The sequence below is a fragment of the Ascaphus truei genome, chromosome 5 (genome assembly GCF_040206685.1).
Source record: "Ascaphus truei isolate aAscTru1 chromosome 5, aAscTru1.hap1, whole genome shotgun sequence".
Lineage (NCBI taxonomy): Eukaryota > Metazoa > Chordata > Amphibia > Anura > Ascaphidae > Ascaphus > Ascaphus truei.
The window spans coordinates 130,654,567-130,670,424 of record NC_134487.1 but is presented as its reverse complement, the minus strand read 5'-3'; the positions used below and the strand labels follow the sequence as shown (position 1 = coordinate 130,670,424).

The 15,858-nt window shown below is 42.6% G+C and overlaps 2 protein-coding genes across 6 annotated transcripts in view; one reads left to right on the top strand and one right to left on the bottom strand.

Annotated features, from left to right (window-relative positions):
* Positions 1–7,430, top strand: part of LOC142495381 (hexokinase-2-like) — a 38,057-nt gene extending 30,627 nt beyond the window's left edge. For all 3 annotated transcript variants that reach the window (XM_075600799.1, XM_075600798.1, XM_075600800.1), the window contains exons 10-11: positions 2,846–3,079; positions 4,063–7,430. In XM_075600799.1, the coding sequence (XP_075456914.1) occupies positions 2,846–3,079; positions 4,063–4,213 (385 nt within the window). In that variant the 3' untranslated portion in view covers positions 4,214–7,430. The remainder of the gene's footprint in view (positions 1–2,845; positions 3,080–4,062) is intronic.
* Positions 5,906–15,858, bottom strand: part of UNC5A (unc-5 netrin receptor A) — a 173,178-nt gene continuing 163,225 nt past the window's right edge. For 2 of the 3 annotated variants that reach the window (XM_075600795.1, XM_075600796.1), the window contains 5 exons: positions 14,454–14,687; positions 12,140–12,289; positions 10,080–10,244; positions 8,062–8,240; positions 5,906–7,166 (listed from right to left, as the gene is read on the bottom strand). In XM_075600795.1, coding sequence (XP_075456910.1) covers positions 7,001–7,166; positions 8,062–8,240; positions 10,080–10,244; positions 12,140–12,289; positions 14,454–14,687 — 894 coding nt within the window. In that variant the 3' untranslated portion in view covers positions 5,906–7,000. The remainder of the gene's footprint in view (positions 7,167–8,061; positions 8,241–10,079; positions 10,245–12,139; positions 12,290–14,453; positions 14,688–15,858) is intronic. The other variant, XM_075600797.1, reaches the window with a different exon arrangement.

Sequence of the window (15,858 nt, the reverse complement as noted above, 5' to 3'; positions counted from 1 at the left end):
AATCTTCAACCAAAGGCTCAACTGCATTGAGATTAATTAGGAATCCCTTTTGTTTCTGTTGCTTCTGGAACTGTACACTCACTCTATTCTTCTTTATTTTATCATTTAGAAGTAGAAGATTCTGTTTGGAAAACAATAGGTTTGCTTTTTTGTTTTTTTAGGAGAAACAGAAGCCAAAGAGCTTGGCAATGATTCTCAGTGTACTGTGCCTACTGTATTTCACTGTATCTATTGCAGTGTACTTCATGCAGTCTGATATACCAATGTCATTAAAACAAAAAAGCCAGACTGTTGTCTCCTGACTGAAGAGGAGAACATACATATTTCTACATTGTATAAAATATTTCATTTAACTCAGGTCTGCCCTTAACAGTCTCATCTGCAGGTTGCAAAAAGGTTTTCAGAAGAGCAATTCTTTTAAAGCCAAATTACATAGTTACATCATACAATAGTTACGTAGTAGATGAGGTTAAAAAAAAAGGCGTGCAACCTACAGAATGCTAAATTTAGATGACAGATACTTTATCCTATATCCGTACGTACAGAATGTTTATCCAGAGGAAGGCAAACAGAAAACCTCAGTGAAATATCATCCAATGATTTCTCATAAGAGGAAAAAGAAATTCCTTCCTGACTCCAAAAATTGACAATCAGATTACTCCCTGAATCAACATCCTTCCCATGTATGGGGGTATGTGGAGCTCCATGGGTAATGAATTCCACATTTTAACTGCCCTTACTGTAAAGAACCCTTTCATTTGTTGCTGGCGAAATCTCCTTTCCTCCAACCTTAAGGAATTACCCAGAGTCCTTTGTACTGGCTTTGGGATGAATAGTTCATTTGAAAGCTCCTTGTACTGTCCCTGAATATATTTATATATAGTTATCATATCCCCTGTTAGATGCTATTACCGTAGTGGTGTTTTTTCATGTATCCTGAAGACACTTGTTATTGTAATAGAGATTACCCTATACAGTTATACCATAGCTTGCTATTACTCCAAGTGACCCAACAGGGACCACATTACAAGCTGACATACTTATTACCTGTACATCATAATATTAGCTTCTACAAGGACACACTGATGTCCTTATTCCGGTTGTTTCAGCATCATTTTAGGTTTGCACATTATATGGAGCTTCTCACTCTTTAGTTGATATTAATAACATTTATTTGAATATTGGTTAATTAGTAGAGGCAGCGTGCTAATAGGGATTCTTTTCTCTTTGTTTACGCCAATGTGCACACTCCCTTAAGCACCCCTCTAGTACGTTACCTCATTCCTATATTATATTAGAAGAGCGGGGGCCCTCCTTCGCAATATTAGTTCACAAAATGCCTACAGTCGCATTTTTTGCCAGTGACTGCTATTTTGGTAGCTTCTATATGGGCATTGTGGCCTAAACCCACATATTCAGATCTGATTGGAATCGCAATGTGCTTATCAAGGAGAAAAACATGATTGTTACTATATCAGATTTGAAGCCGGGGGTCCCCGCAGGTGACTCGCAGTAAAATCAGCTCCGGGGACCCCCTAATTTAATCCTATGTAATAAAAATACATTAACAGCCAGCTTCATTACTTTAGTGGCTAACCGCCACCGTATTGAAGGGGTTAAATAGCAGTGCCCAGTTTGTTGCTGGTAGAGGGGGTGGGTAAAGCATGTAGGTGCCCCAGGGTGGGTGGTTAGGCCTACCGGGAGGGTTGCGTGAGCAGTTAACCCCTTCGTTACCTCCTCCCAGGGTTTAAGCTGACCCCTCCCCACTTTTTAAAACAAGGAAGGTTCTTTCATTATGCTGCATGGATGGACTCACTGCAGCCATTCTCCCTCCACAGAGGTAAAAGATATTTTTCAACGAGTTAGTGTTAGGACCTGCAAAGTTTGGTCATGCCTTGATGTTGGCTTGCAGGCTTATAACACTTTGGCCAAAGGGTTTAACCAAATGACCCTTGTTTATGAGAATATTATTATTGAAGTACCAATTGCTATATATTATGTCATATTGGATGTAGCTTTGGGCTTTTCTGTCTTTTGTTGCTTCCAATCAAGTTTCAGGTCACCCACAAAGTTTTCCTCACTCTACCCACAACTGTCTCATTTCCAGCCCTCTTGTCTGATCTTATTTGCTGCACTTATTGTAGTATAATTCCCTGCGTCAAGGCCGCCTTGTACGTTTGCAGGGGCTCGGTGCAGGAGTTTTCACGGCACAATGCAGTGTCACGTTGTCATGGCAACGCAACGTCCATGTAACTTTGGGACGCCATGTAATGTCTTATTGTCATGGCAATGTGACGCCATTTGACGTTGCAACGCCATGTAACGTCACGTTGTCATCGCAATGCGGTGCCATTTGGCATCGCTTCGCTGTGACGTCATGTCATTGAAATGCAACGCCATTTGACGTCGCATCTCCATGATAACAGGATGCTGATGCAGGATAACAGGATGCCGGGCAATCAGTTCAATTGTTGTGGGGAAGAGCGCGGGGCCTCTATAAGCGCGGGGCTCGGTGCAGTGGCACCGACGGCATTGCTATCAAGCCGGCCCTGCCCGTCTCTCTTGTAAAGCACTAAGTACAGCTATGGGTGATATACAGTAAAAATAAAGATATACATACATACATACATGAACAAGTTACAAGGTTGAACTGAATTGTTTTATGACAGTCAATGTAGGCAAACTGCAAATTGTTTAATGTTTGATACCTTGAAACAGAATGATTTATTTTGTATTTCAGTGTGTGCTAAACATTGCTGGTGTTTATAATATTTCTATACTGAATCATTTACATGTGATCATATGGAAAATATTGAAGATCCTACATGTATTTCCTTCTTTGCAGTGATACGCTGGACCAGGTTCAAGTGAGATCCATCCTGACGGAGCTTGGCCTGCGCAGTACATGTGAGGACGCAGTGCTGGTGAAAGAGGTGTGCCGCACTGTGTCACAGAGAGCGGCTCAGCTGTGTGCTGCCGGCATCGCTGCTGTGGTGGAGAAGATCAGAGAGAATCGGGGGCTGGACCATCTAAAAGTCACAGTGGGGGTGGATGGAACCTTATATAAGCTGCATCCCCAGTGAGTAGGAACAGAAGTTCTGAGGGGTATTGTGTGTGGTATACAGTAAATACTGTCAGATCAATCACATTGGTATAAAACATTGGTTCACTGGCTGATCTGTATTTGTATCAATTTTTGGTAAACAGTGCATTTGGGACCATGAGCACATTTGCTCTCACTAAGCAGCCAGCACCATACCGCCCAAATTAATTTAGTGCTTTCCAATGGAAAGGTGTGCTTGGAACAGACCAGAGCTACATTGCCAACTCAACTTCAATGTTGTAGTGCTCCATAGTGGAAGAGGCATCCACATGTATCCTTATGTTGAGTAAAAATATTCTAAATACTCAGAATTTAAAGCAAGCTCTGCATGAGATGTTTCTAGTTAGGTTCTGTAGATCATCATATATTTATGACACTGCTCAGAAGTGGTTGAATGAAAATAGTGTTAAGTGATATGGAATATAACTATTTTTTTTACATTTACAAACACAGTATCACCAATATTTTATTTACAAACTCTGTTCCAATTAAGGAATAATACATGTGATTTACAAAGACCATCTCCTTCAATGTTTTAGAGCCTTAATATTGTATAACCCTCTCTAAAATTGGGTCTAAAAAGATGTGACCCAAAACAAATGTACTGTACAGTTGCTAGAAACTAGTTAACACAACATTAGGACACTTTGACCACCGCGGCCCAACTTTTATCCAATCAATGAAACAAGACATTTTGAAAAGTAAGAAGTACTGTATCTTGAAGTAATGTTTTGCCCAAGGTCACATGGACTGCAAGGGGAGGAGGAATATTGTAGTCAGAAAACACTAGCCAATGTGCCACAGCTTTTCCTTCTTTGGGGAGGGTGGTAGAAAACATGAATGATGACTTGTTGCCAAATACATAGCAGTGAAAGAGGGGGCTGATAAACTATATACAGTACTGTATATATAGTTCTGCTGTTTTGAACATGATGTTCAAATAGTTTTGTGCCTTGCAGCTTTGCAGGAGTCGTTCACAGGACCGTGAGGATGTTGGCTCCTCTGTGTGATGTCACCTTTCGCCGTACAGATGATGGTTCTGGGATGGGGGCAGCTCTAATCACTGCCGTCGCTTGTCGTATCGCTGGTGCTGAGCCACAAGCGGCCTAATATCTGCTTCATCCTCTGCAACCAACAGGTCAATCGGGATTATGGCAAAATAATGTTGACTTGAAAAGATGAATTGCTCTGTTAGTTCACAGGGAATGTAAAATGTCTCAGTGTGGCAGATTGTAACTTGTCATATTTATATGAATGAATGCTTTGCGTTCAGTACATGTTTATGTTTGCATATACTGTATGCTGTCTTTCAAAAACCTTTTAACCACAAACTCCTCCGGTATGCCCCTTTAATGCAACACTACACACTTACCGTATACCATTATATGGCGAAACTGTTTATTTAGTGGAATGTCACAACTAGGAATTTCCCTCCTTTTTCTTGATGTTTTATATCCAGTGAAGGTACATGCTCTACTAATCCAACACTACCCGATGCATCAATCGCTCCTGAACCTCTTCCTCTCTGTGCCAGGGACAACCAGGGACAGCTTTGCTTCCCCCCACTCTACATTATTTGAGAAATGCAGTCAACATGTAATCTACAGATCTATTATTACTAAAACGTTGTTGAAGCTCAAAATCTATGCGTGCTATCTCTCCTAGGACCAAAATGACCTAATGGCAATAATACAAATTAGACACTTATAAGTATTTTCAAATAATTGTTTAAAGTTACAGGTGTAGCCAGAGAGACTTACCCCACTGCTGTGGAGAGCCCCAGGAACGTGACCACGGCTTTCCCTGGCAGCAGGGAATTAACTTGGCGGGTGGTCCAATAGCCATGAAGGAACCCCCCAAAGCCAGGAGTCTTGTACAGTACTGTACCTTCAGAAAGGGAAGCTAGGCTACATTTGCACCTTGTAAACATGATGATCTGATGATCCACATGGTACCATGTAAACATGATGATCTGATGATCCACATGGTACCTTGTAAACATGATGATCTGATGATCCACATGGTACCTTGTAAACATGATGATCTGATGATCCACATGGTACCTTGTAAACATGATGATCTGATGATCCACATGGTACCTTGTAAACATGATGATCTGATGATCCACATGGTACCTTGTAAACATGATGATCTGATGATCCACATGGTACCTTGTAAACATGATGATCTGATGATCCACATGGTACCTTGTAAACATGATGATCTGATGATCCACATGGTACCTTGTAAACATGATGATCTGATGATCCACATGGTACCTTGTAAACATGATGATCTGATGATCCACATGGTACCTTGTAAACATGATGATCTGATCCACGAGTGGTTTAATTTTTGTGTAATATCACTATACTGTACAAGCAAACACACCCTCTCTCCTCCCTATCTTTATTAGTCTTCAGCCAGATGTGATGCAATTCCAAGAAAACCAAAAGAAACAAATGTAACCATGATCAAAGCAAACATCTAGCTAAGTAAGACAATTACATCAGTTTGTTTTTAAAATGATTTTTTTTGTGGCAAATTAACAGGGATTATACACTATGGCGGGTATGTGCACTATTGCATGATCTCCAGTAGTGAAGTATATGTATTCAGTAGCTTAACCAAAAATGTTGGTGAAACATGGAATGCTCTTCATGTTGCTAGGGTAACTATTCCAATGTAAAAACATTCAGACAGGTTAGCAATATATATAATTTATTTACATTCAAGTCACCTAAAAGTACTATACACCTTCAGCGGAATGAACAGAATATATACATAAGGCCAAGTGTAAATACTTGAATGCACTTTAATACAGAATGTAGAAAAAAACACAGGTTATTACACACTTTATTGTTCAAATGTTGTTGTTTTTTTTTTTTAACCTTTTCTTGGTTTCAAATTAAGAAAACACTTGTGCGCACACTTTCACAATCACACACACTCATTCACTTACTCCTGGAGCAGGGAGTGGTCTTGTTTTGCATATACAGCTGGCTTGAGGGTGAAAGGGCCAATGGACACATTTTGATACAACTCTTCCTTGTTAATTAATGAACAATAAAACACTGACAACCATTGACTTGCCCTTTCCTTATGGCTATTTAATAGGGGATTTCTGTTTGTTCTGAACAGGCTTCATTTAAACTATTGCACCTCTCTCCACTTACCTGGGTATGGGTGTTGGTTACAATTGAACAATACAAGCACTGGGTGTCACCATCGCACCTTCACTGGACAAGGCAGCAAAACAAGACGCTTGATTTGAAGAGAGAAATAACATTTTGCAGTGATTGGCCCCTTCCCCTCTAAAGAGATCTGCAATGAGTTGTTCTTCAATGCACTGCAGGCACCCAAGGTGTTGATTATACAATGTTCTAGGAGGCTTTGTTTTGTCCTTTAGAGGGGCCCACAATATGATATAGGGCAATTTACACATTTTATACATACCGTCTTCTAACTTGCAAGGGTGTAAACACATATTTTCCTTCCCCTCCCTTATTGTCCAAGGTGAAGTTTTGAACTTCTCTTTACAACCGAAGTGTGATATAGAAGAGCAGCGCTGATTTACCTTTTTATATTCCTGCATATGAATCTGGCACCTTGCTCCCATCTCCGTGAAGATCCTGTTCTGCATAAAGGAGCTGCATGTCCCATTAACCCTTTTATTGATAGTGGGGTTAAAACAGAATAACAAACAAGGTATGAGCACATAGTGATAGAAGCCCTCCATTCCCTCTTTTACCAGAGCCAGCGATGGGGGAATCTGGGAGAGTATAGTCCACAGACCTATGCCTTTCAATGGGAAAGGGGTTCGGTAAAGTGGCCCCTCACCAAGCAAAGAGCATGGACCAGGGGCTTGCTGGGAAAGAGATGGTAACAGATGCATCCTCAGCATTCTGCTTCTGACATCATGTACAGGAGGGAGTCCTGCTTGCCAAGCTCAGCCACAGCAGCTGCCAGTCGGGTCATGTTCCCACTGGGGAAGTTCTGTGCCTCCCAAAGGTTCAGGAGGATGGCAGTTGGGCTCGGCCTGGAGATGAAGAAGCCTAAATGGCTGCAAGGGAAACCCAACAAAAGCTGACATCAAACTCTGGTCATGTAATACGTGTTATAATGAAGTACAGATAGCTGCCATGTGGAAGGCAGTGATTAAATACTGTTTAAAGGGGAAGTCGCTCCTAGAGCAAAAGTGAATTAAGGACAGTGGCTTGTTTAATAGAATAAATGGAGCTGGTTGTTACCATTACGTTTTAAGAGGTGTCAGAGTACATTTAGAATCGTATCCACTAAGTAGGCCTGTTAAAGGTTCAGCCGCAGTTGTTGGGGGGGGGGGGGAGAAGAATTGGTGGTTACTGAGCTGACCCCCTCTCTATGGCTCTTAAAATTTGAAGTCAGCATGATGGCAGGGACAAGTAATCCCCGGTGGAAAACGGACGCTTACTTAATTATTAAGAAGATACTGTTAATTAACATTTTAACAAATATAGTTTTCTGGTTCAAGGAGCCCATTGATAAGTGTCACTTTGTGGTGCACTCAGTTGGATTGCCCTTATTAACCCTTTCTCTGACTGCTTTGCTGCACAATAGAATAAAGCACAGACGTGTCAAATGCAGAAAACAACCAGTGCTTTGCTTTTAATTCTCACTTATCTGTAACTGACTGGTAAAATTATTTTAAGCAGTAATTTAAGATTACCACAATGTAACAGAGGAATCAGGCATACTTAACTGACATGTGACATCTCTCATATAACCTTTATTGAATTAGTCTAAATATTAATTCTTGTCTTTGTGCCCATATTATACCATGCTGAATTATGCCTGCAGCACATTGCGAATAAAGTAAGAAATGGAAGCGCCTCTGGAACTGATGTGATTAATAGTGATTGATATCACCTTCCCCATTATAATAAGGCGTAAAACTTTCATCTGCAGCTCTACTACAGTACCTGTCCAGGTTCAGTTTCAGGGCTAATGCTCGCCAGTCTGCTCCATGGGATGATGGCTCATCTAAGCTGGTAATCATCTTCTGTCTCGTCAGAAAGGGGATCTTGAAGGCGCTGGGACCCACGAGAGCTGGTGCTTCCTTCTCTCCCTCTTCCAGCAGAAACCCTGATGAGCGATTCTCCTAAACCAAACCATTCTTAGTTATCATCATGTGAGGAAGGGACTGGGGTCAAGGTAGGGAGAATAGAGAGTACAGGAGACAGAGTGAAGTGGAAATGCAGGGAAGAAACGTCCCACCTTCTTTCGCCCTTCGTGAATCTCTTCTGCTCTCGCTTTCCCTCTGCTTTAGTGGAATCTTGGCTCTCATTCTGTCATTAAATTAGAGGGTTTGTCCTATGGCAGATCTTTTTTGCGCCCACCGTCCATTTTCTGAAGGCCAGGCAGATAGGTGTGGTTCCTATTGTACTCCTATTATTGCAGTATGAGCTCCTTTGCATGTTATCCTTCTTTTCATTCCATTGCACACAGATGGCTGTTATCTATTGACAACATACTGTACCTCTACTTCTGTAGCTATCTCTGACTTTGAATTTTGACCATTGCTTTTCTCTGACCTCTCTCCTTCCTCTACCCCATTGATTGTCTCCCTTTTTGGACCTTATTTCTCCAAACTCCTTACTTTGTCTCCACTTACGGGCCACTTCCAGCATCCACAAAAATTGCCATTACCTAGACATTGCTTTTACTAGAAGTAGTCCAGTTTATAATTTCTTGATCTCTCCTTAACTCTTTACTAACCTAATGTTATTTGCAACAGATATCCTCGCTTTCTTCTTCTTCTGGGATATACCTTGAAAATCAATATATCTTCACTAACAACCTTGTCAACACTTACTGCTCCATCTCCCTTCTAATATATTAAACTGCTGTCTCCTCACTACGTTTTATATTAACTACAAAGTTTCCTTCCTCACCTTTTGAAGTTCAATGCTCTGCCCCTCCTATCTCAGCTCTGATGTCTCACTGGCCCATACATGCATGTTCTGCTCTGACCATAAATCTTTCCTCTTTACCCCATTTGTCTATATTGAACTTGCATACCTGCATACGTTTTCAGTGCTCAATCCTTATGTTGGAAACATTCCTATAAGTATCCACCAAACACCGTCCCATTCCATCTTCAAGTTCTCCCAGAAAACTCACGGCATCAAGGAAGCATTTCAATAGCTGTGCACGATCACTTAACTCTTTCCCCATGTACTGTATGTACTTTCTCCTTGTCACTCTATGGCTTTTGCTTAATGTGTGCCTCAATTCGTTACTTTTTATTCCATTTATACCAATGTTTTCTTTTATGTGTGGTAATAAGGCCCTTATTTTATTGTTTTCTAATGTCTGTCACGTGTTGTATAGATGGTTTCTTTACATCAAATAAAATGTACATACAAATAAAAGGGGAAAAGCAAGCAAAGTAAAGTACAGGGCGAGTGGGTGGGGTGTCTTGCGTCGGCAGGGTACAGTTGCTGGTATAAGTACACAGAGATGAGAGTTAAGTGGGAGTTGATCAAATCTACTGTAGTGCCCACGGTTATTCTAACACAAACCAGTGGCAATCGCCAAAAAGACCCAGGTACACCCAGGTACATGCCTTAAACTTGCCTTAGACTAGACCCAGCATTTCTGCATTGATTAATGGCCCATCAGATTAACAGTGGGGGTCCCTGGCAGTCCCATTCAGTTTGAATTGAACTGCCAGGGACCCCTGCTGTGTTAATCCTATGGGTCATTAGTCAATGCAGAAATGCCTTAAACTTGCCTTAAACTAGTCAGGTTACACCCAGCACATACCCAGAATGTAACCGGGCTAGTTTAAGGCAAGCTTTAGAATACTCGTGGTCTCGTCTGTAGCACATTAGTAGGGGGGGTTCTATTTCCTAAACATAAGCACGATAGAAGGTTGGTAGTAGGGTAAATAGTCCGTCTGCTAGTTGGTATTTCTCTTGGTAACAAGCACTCTCACCTTGCTCAGATTGATGTTGATATTGAAGCTCTGACCATCCCCTTCCACTTGCCACACCCAGACCCTGCAGGAGAGGTCACTGGTGCTGAGGCTGAAACGCTCCAATGTGAAGGTGCAGTGCAGGTTCTGATGCACTCCATTCCAAATGTGATAGAACGGTATCTCCTGGGGAGAGCGAGAAAGAGAAAATGAGCCAATGTCAGATCAGTAAAGAAGTAAAGAGAGAGGTCAAGACAAAGGCCAGTATTCAATATGCTGTGAAGTTTCCCTGTGCTGGAGAGAATTCAGCTGCATGCAAATCAGGGGGTGGGAGACGTTTTCACGACATAGTGAATGGGCCTGGAGCACAAGGCACAGGAAAGAGGTCTTCACAGCATATTCAATAAGGGCCACAGAAACAAGCAAAAAGCGTAAAGACCAAATATCAGATTTCCTTATTTTAATAAAATAACAAGGATAATTGAGCATACTTCTTATGCAATAAGACAGTGTCTCAGTTGCTAAACACCTGAATGTAAGGTGGGTAATTTGAAGCTAAGCCTCATTGAATTCTAGGAAACACCTTGGCAGAGGAAACCATCTATTGCACAAAAGGAAGTTGCCCTATCTTTTTCTATTAGTATAAATCTTGGGGCTCTGTTTACAAAATAACTGCATATCTTTGTTAATAAGGTTAATTTAAACTCTCCCCATATGACAATCAATGGAACATTCTAGGAGCTGTGTAAGAAGACAAGCTATTCTCAATGACACAATGAACATGAGCCAATCAGTGTGCTCCATTTGTTAGAGTTCCATGTGTGAGTGTAAGAAATCCAATTCGGTGATCTAATTATATTGTAATGTGTGAATCTGTTATCAAGACAGAATGTCAAGGTATGCAATATATTGTTTGATGGTTCTTTCTATAGATTACATATGTTGCATATTCTTAATTGGTATATTTTGATGCTATATTCAGCTACCGTACATTGGAGAGTTATAATGAGGGTGCAGCGGTCCTGCGGTCTCTAGAGAAACCCTATTTAGGCCTCGGCCATGGTAAGCGCTTACTCGCTGAACCGTGCTGACGCTCGCTCCCGCTCAGCACTGAGCCCCTACAGCCGCAATTAGAGCGGCTTTAGTAGGGGCTCGTCTACGCTTCCGCAAGCGCGCGTAAGAGTAGGTCTTACCAGAATTTAACATTTCCCCGCTTGCGGAGTGCAGGGCCGGTCACGTGAGCGGTTAGCCCAATGAGGGCAAACCAGCTCTGTGACGTCACTGGCCCGCCCCCTGACGGCGCGCAGGGAAAGCAACCACAAGGCCAAGGAAAGCACCCGCTTTCCCTGAGCCTCAGCGCGCCTCAGCACGCCAGCGGGAACCCTGGCCGAGGCCTTAGGTTGACCCTTGAGCGATTATTGACAACTGTGGCTTTAGTTGATGTAAATCGGAAAAGGCTATGACGGAAGCTCTGAGAACGTTCCAGACAAAATGCCGTATATGGTTACCGTAAGTACGGAGGCGTGGGCAGTTTCTTATAATAAGATATAGCAAGAGCTGACCCAAGGAATATTATCAGGATAAATATGTGAGAGGAGAGGCGAGAGACAGGCGGAGAGGTACAGAATGATTGGTTCCACCAGGATGTGAGGACATAGTGGTTCCACCATGAGCAGAGAGAGACGAATTAACACCAAGATGAAGGAAAGAGAAGTTTTATCATGATATTAAGATCAAATACAAAGATTCTACTCAGAAACAGAAAACGATGCAACCATGTTTTAGAATACCATAACTTATTTGGAACGTCACCGCCATTTTGTACTCTTTTTATGTAAGTATTTATCTTCAAAATAAACGTTTCTTTTTATGTGATGAACCAGAATTACCCAAGGTCTGTTATGCTGGAATAATTACTGTACGAAAGAGACGTAAAGGACATTTTACAGTTAGGAATCTGTTGCTTAATGTAATATGACCAGTGAGCTCAGACTCATTGTACAGTATAATTCTTCTGGATAGAAACGTTGCAGTGTGTGATGTGGTTGTCTTGGAGGGTGTTTCTTTGCATTTTACCATACCTGATAGCTGGCCAGGAGGGTGCTTTTCCACAGGGTGCTGTGCATGTCGTGCACAGAGAGACGCAGGTTGTGGTAACTGTCCTTAAAGTGTAAAAGCCGCGGCTCATCCATCAGCTGCCCTCCCTGCTGTTTTTCAATCTGTATCACTTCCTGCAGGACATGCACATAAGGGAGGCACACAGATGGGGGGGACATGTTTTACAGGTGGAGTGAATTTATAAAGTGACTATAGAAGTGAAGAACACGTTACTGGTTTTTTTGCCGGAACTAATGCAGTGGTGCATCAATGTGTAAGCAAGCTAAGCAAAAGCTTAGTGTCCCCAGGAAGTCCAAAGGAAATATTATTATTATCTATATCTATAAAAGTGAAATGTTTGTGTGTGGTGTTGTGCGTTTTATGATTGGTTGGCCCCTCTCGCTGTCAAGTTCTCCAATTGGCTGAGGGGCAGGGTTTGTGACGTCACAGTGGGCTGATGTCACACACAGGGGCTCACAGGCAATTTTCAATACTTCACACTCGCCCGCTTCTCCTCCTTACTGCAGGTAACCTCCCCTGGAGCTTCTCCTCACCCCGCGCCTAGCCACACTCAGCGGTGACCGGGAGCGCCGGGGAGGGGGGGGTGGGGGGGGGGGAACGAGCGGCCGGGGGAACATGCGGGGGGGGGGGGGGGGCAGCACGTCACCTCCACCGGCCATTCTCCTCCTCACCACCCTGGTACTATCTCCCCTCAGCAGGTACCGCCGTACTATCTCCCCTCAGCGCCCCACCACCACCACCACCACCACCACCGCCGCCTCCCAGTACTGCTGCCTCAGGGGGCGGGGGGAGCCGCCGGAGCTGTGCAGGGGGCGGGGGGGGGGGGGGGGGGGTGGCCGCTGGAGCAGTGCAAGGGGGGGGGGCTGCAGGAGCTGTGCAGGGGGGGAGAGAGGGGGGAGCGGAGAAAGAGACAGGGGAAGCGGCGAGAGAGAGGGGAGCGGAGAAAGAGACAGGGGGAGCGGAGAGATAGGAGGGAGCGGGAAATTTTAATCCCGGGCAACGCCGGGTATATCAGCTAGTTATTATTAAAGCTAACCCTTATTTATTCAATTTGCCTCCCTATTATATTTATCCTGTTTGCTGAATAAAATGACCAAATTACATGTATACATCCAGCATCCATGCAATATGTAATTAAAGGGAGGGTGATGCGTGTGGGATATAGTCACTGTATATATGTTCTTGCATGGGGCTCCCGTTTAACTGGCACTACATTTGGGCAAGAGCCCTTTCAGATTAACAAGACATTCACATGGTAGGCAGCATTTTGTAAGCTACGTGTATGGACCCAGACAATAAATGGAGTATATGTATGTGCCTATAGATGATAAGAGTTGTGTGTCTGTGTTCCTGTATTTGATTTGTGTAAGAGGTGAGTGACGTATCAGCTGTGTCAGGCACCCATCCACTTTGGGGCAAAGCTCAGACCAGGCACAGCTGGCTAAGATATTTCTATTCTATCGCCTGCCACACATGCTTTCTTACACAGCTGATGAACTTTGCTTTTCATCAGCTGAAGATTGTTCTAGAGAAAGCTTTCTAAAGGGACTAATAGCCACATTTGCTGAGAGAAGGATGTAACCGGGCTCCAGTGATCAGCGGCTTGTTACTACATCCAAAAACAATTAAAGCAAGGAAACTGCATACTGGAAGTTGTAAAGATGAATCTTAATTCATTCCTTTGAGAAGATTAAATTATGATTCCTTTTCACAACTGTTGGAGTGCAGTTTGCTTGCTTTGATTGCTTTCATTACCTGACAAGTCATTGTGTAAGATGGCATCTTTCTGATGTGTGCCAAGTACTGCTTTGTTTCATTGATATCCCAGGTGTTCTTTTAAAGCTAACACTCTTATGTTGCTCCTTATAAAACTGTTTGTTTCCCCTCATCAAGTACTCTCATGCCGTTCCCTTCCACTCCCCATAGAACTCTTAAATCATTCCACGAGGGTTGTGTTTTAGCCAGCACTCCTGCAGTGCTTTCTCTGCGTCGGGGGGGGCTCAACTCCAGTCCTCAAGACCCCCCAACAGGTCAGGATATCCCTGCTTCAACATAGGTCAAAGACTGAGCCATCTGTGTTGAAGTTGGGATATCCTGAAAACCTGACTTGTTGGGGGGTCACAACCAGTTGTCGTCTACCATTGCAACCTACAACAGCCAGAGCTCTGGCACAGGTTCCTGCATGTCCCTCACATTCATTGGCTGCCAGTATTTACAGCTGCATTTTTCTCTCAACAATAGTGGCGTCCGTATACCTTATTTTCTCCTCTTACTTACCTTCATGGCATCTTGTGTGTCGGTGATGCAGTACACTCGCAAGCTGTATTCCAGGGCTGTGCAGGAGGATGGAGCAAAGAGCAGCAGCTTCAGGCGCTTTGTAGCTGACATACTGAGTGACTCTCCCACCAGAGCGAAGCGCCCCAGCTGCTCAGTGAATAGATAACAGCTGCGTGACTCCAGGTGACAGTAATAGAGGTGTGATGGGCTTCCTCCGTCAAGCTGCAGGACATCCTGTAGCAGAAAAGCACCCCACACCACATAACTTAACAGACCATCTGAAAACCAATATCATTAATCTATAGCAACCTGATCCTTAACATCATCAGCCAATGATCCAATAAAAACCTAAAGTCCCCTGGAACCAATCCTAATTAACCTATGCTGTTCATAAACCCATAATATATATCCAATATAACCTGCAATATGAACCCAAACAACATTAATAAACAGTGACTTCAAGATCCAATATAATGTGCAGCATCTTAAACGCAAACACCATTAACCAACCCTCAGCCACCTAAAGCCAAACATCTCAACTTGTAACCTTCCATATATACAATATTACCAATAGCCACTACCACAGGCCAAACACTATCATTCAGTATATTGAACCTACAGTCAGAGACAGGGCGACATCAAAATGTATTCAACCAGGGACACAGGTCTAGACATCATTAACCAACAGCAAGAAACATGACATTATGATTCTACAGAGAACCAGTTACATTTTCTATAACCCTGATAACCACTATCCAAGTGATTCATCGTCAACAGCAATAAACACAAGTACCCAGGGACCTATCCTATTCACTCAAAGATTCTCTATCAAACTACAGCCTCAAGACACCCAACTTTATTATCATAATGCCAACCAAAAGATCAAACATGAACCTACCTACTGTAACTCAGACTCAACATTATTAACCTGACATGCAACAACCAAAAGGATATATATCATAGAGATGTCAAATGTATAAACACCAGAGCCCCAACATCATAAAGCTACAACTACCCAGTTATCCATAATCCTTAACCGAAAGATGCAGCATTATCAAACTACAGCTAGCTACGATTCAATATCATCCACACACATCCAGCCAAATAAATTGCATATAAGAGCCATAGAGACACCCATTACTATAATTCCATAACCAGGGATCCAATATAGTCCATTTCAAAATCAACTGGAAATAGGAATCATGAACCTAAGGACCTACAGCCACATTAAGAGATAACATTATCAATGCAAACATTACTGTTTCTCATGCAGATTATTATTATTATTCACTTGACAGATATGTCATGTTTTGACAGTGAAAAGACAAAAACAGTTGTAAAGCAATGTTATAATCAAATAAATAATGCAAGTTGTCAGTGTCTGTAGCTATGTTGCAGTTGCATT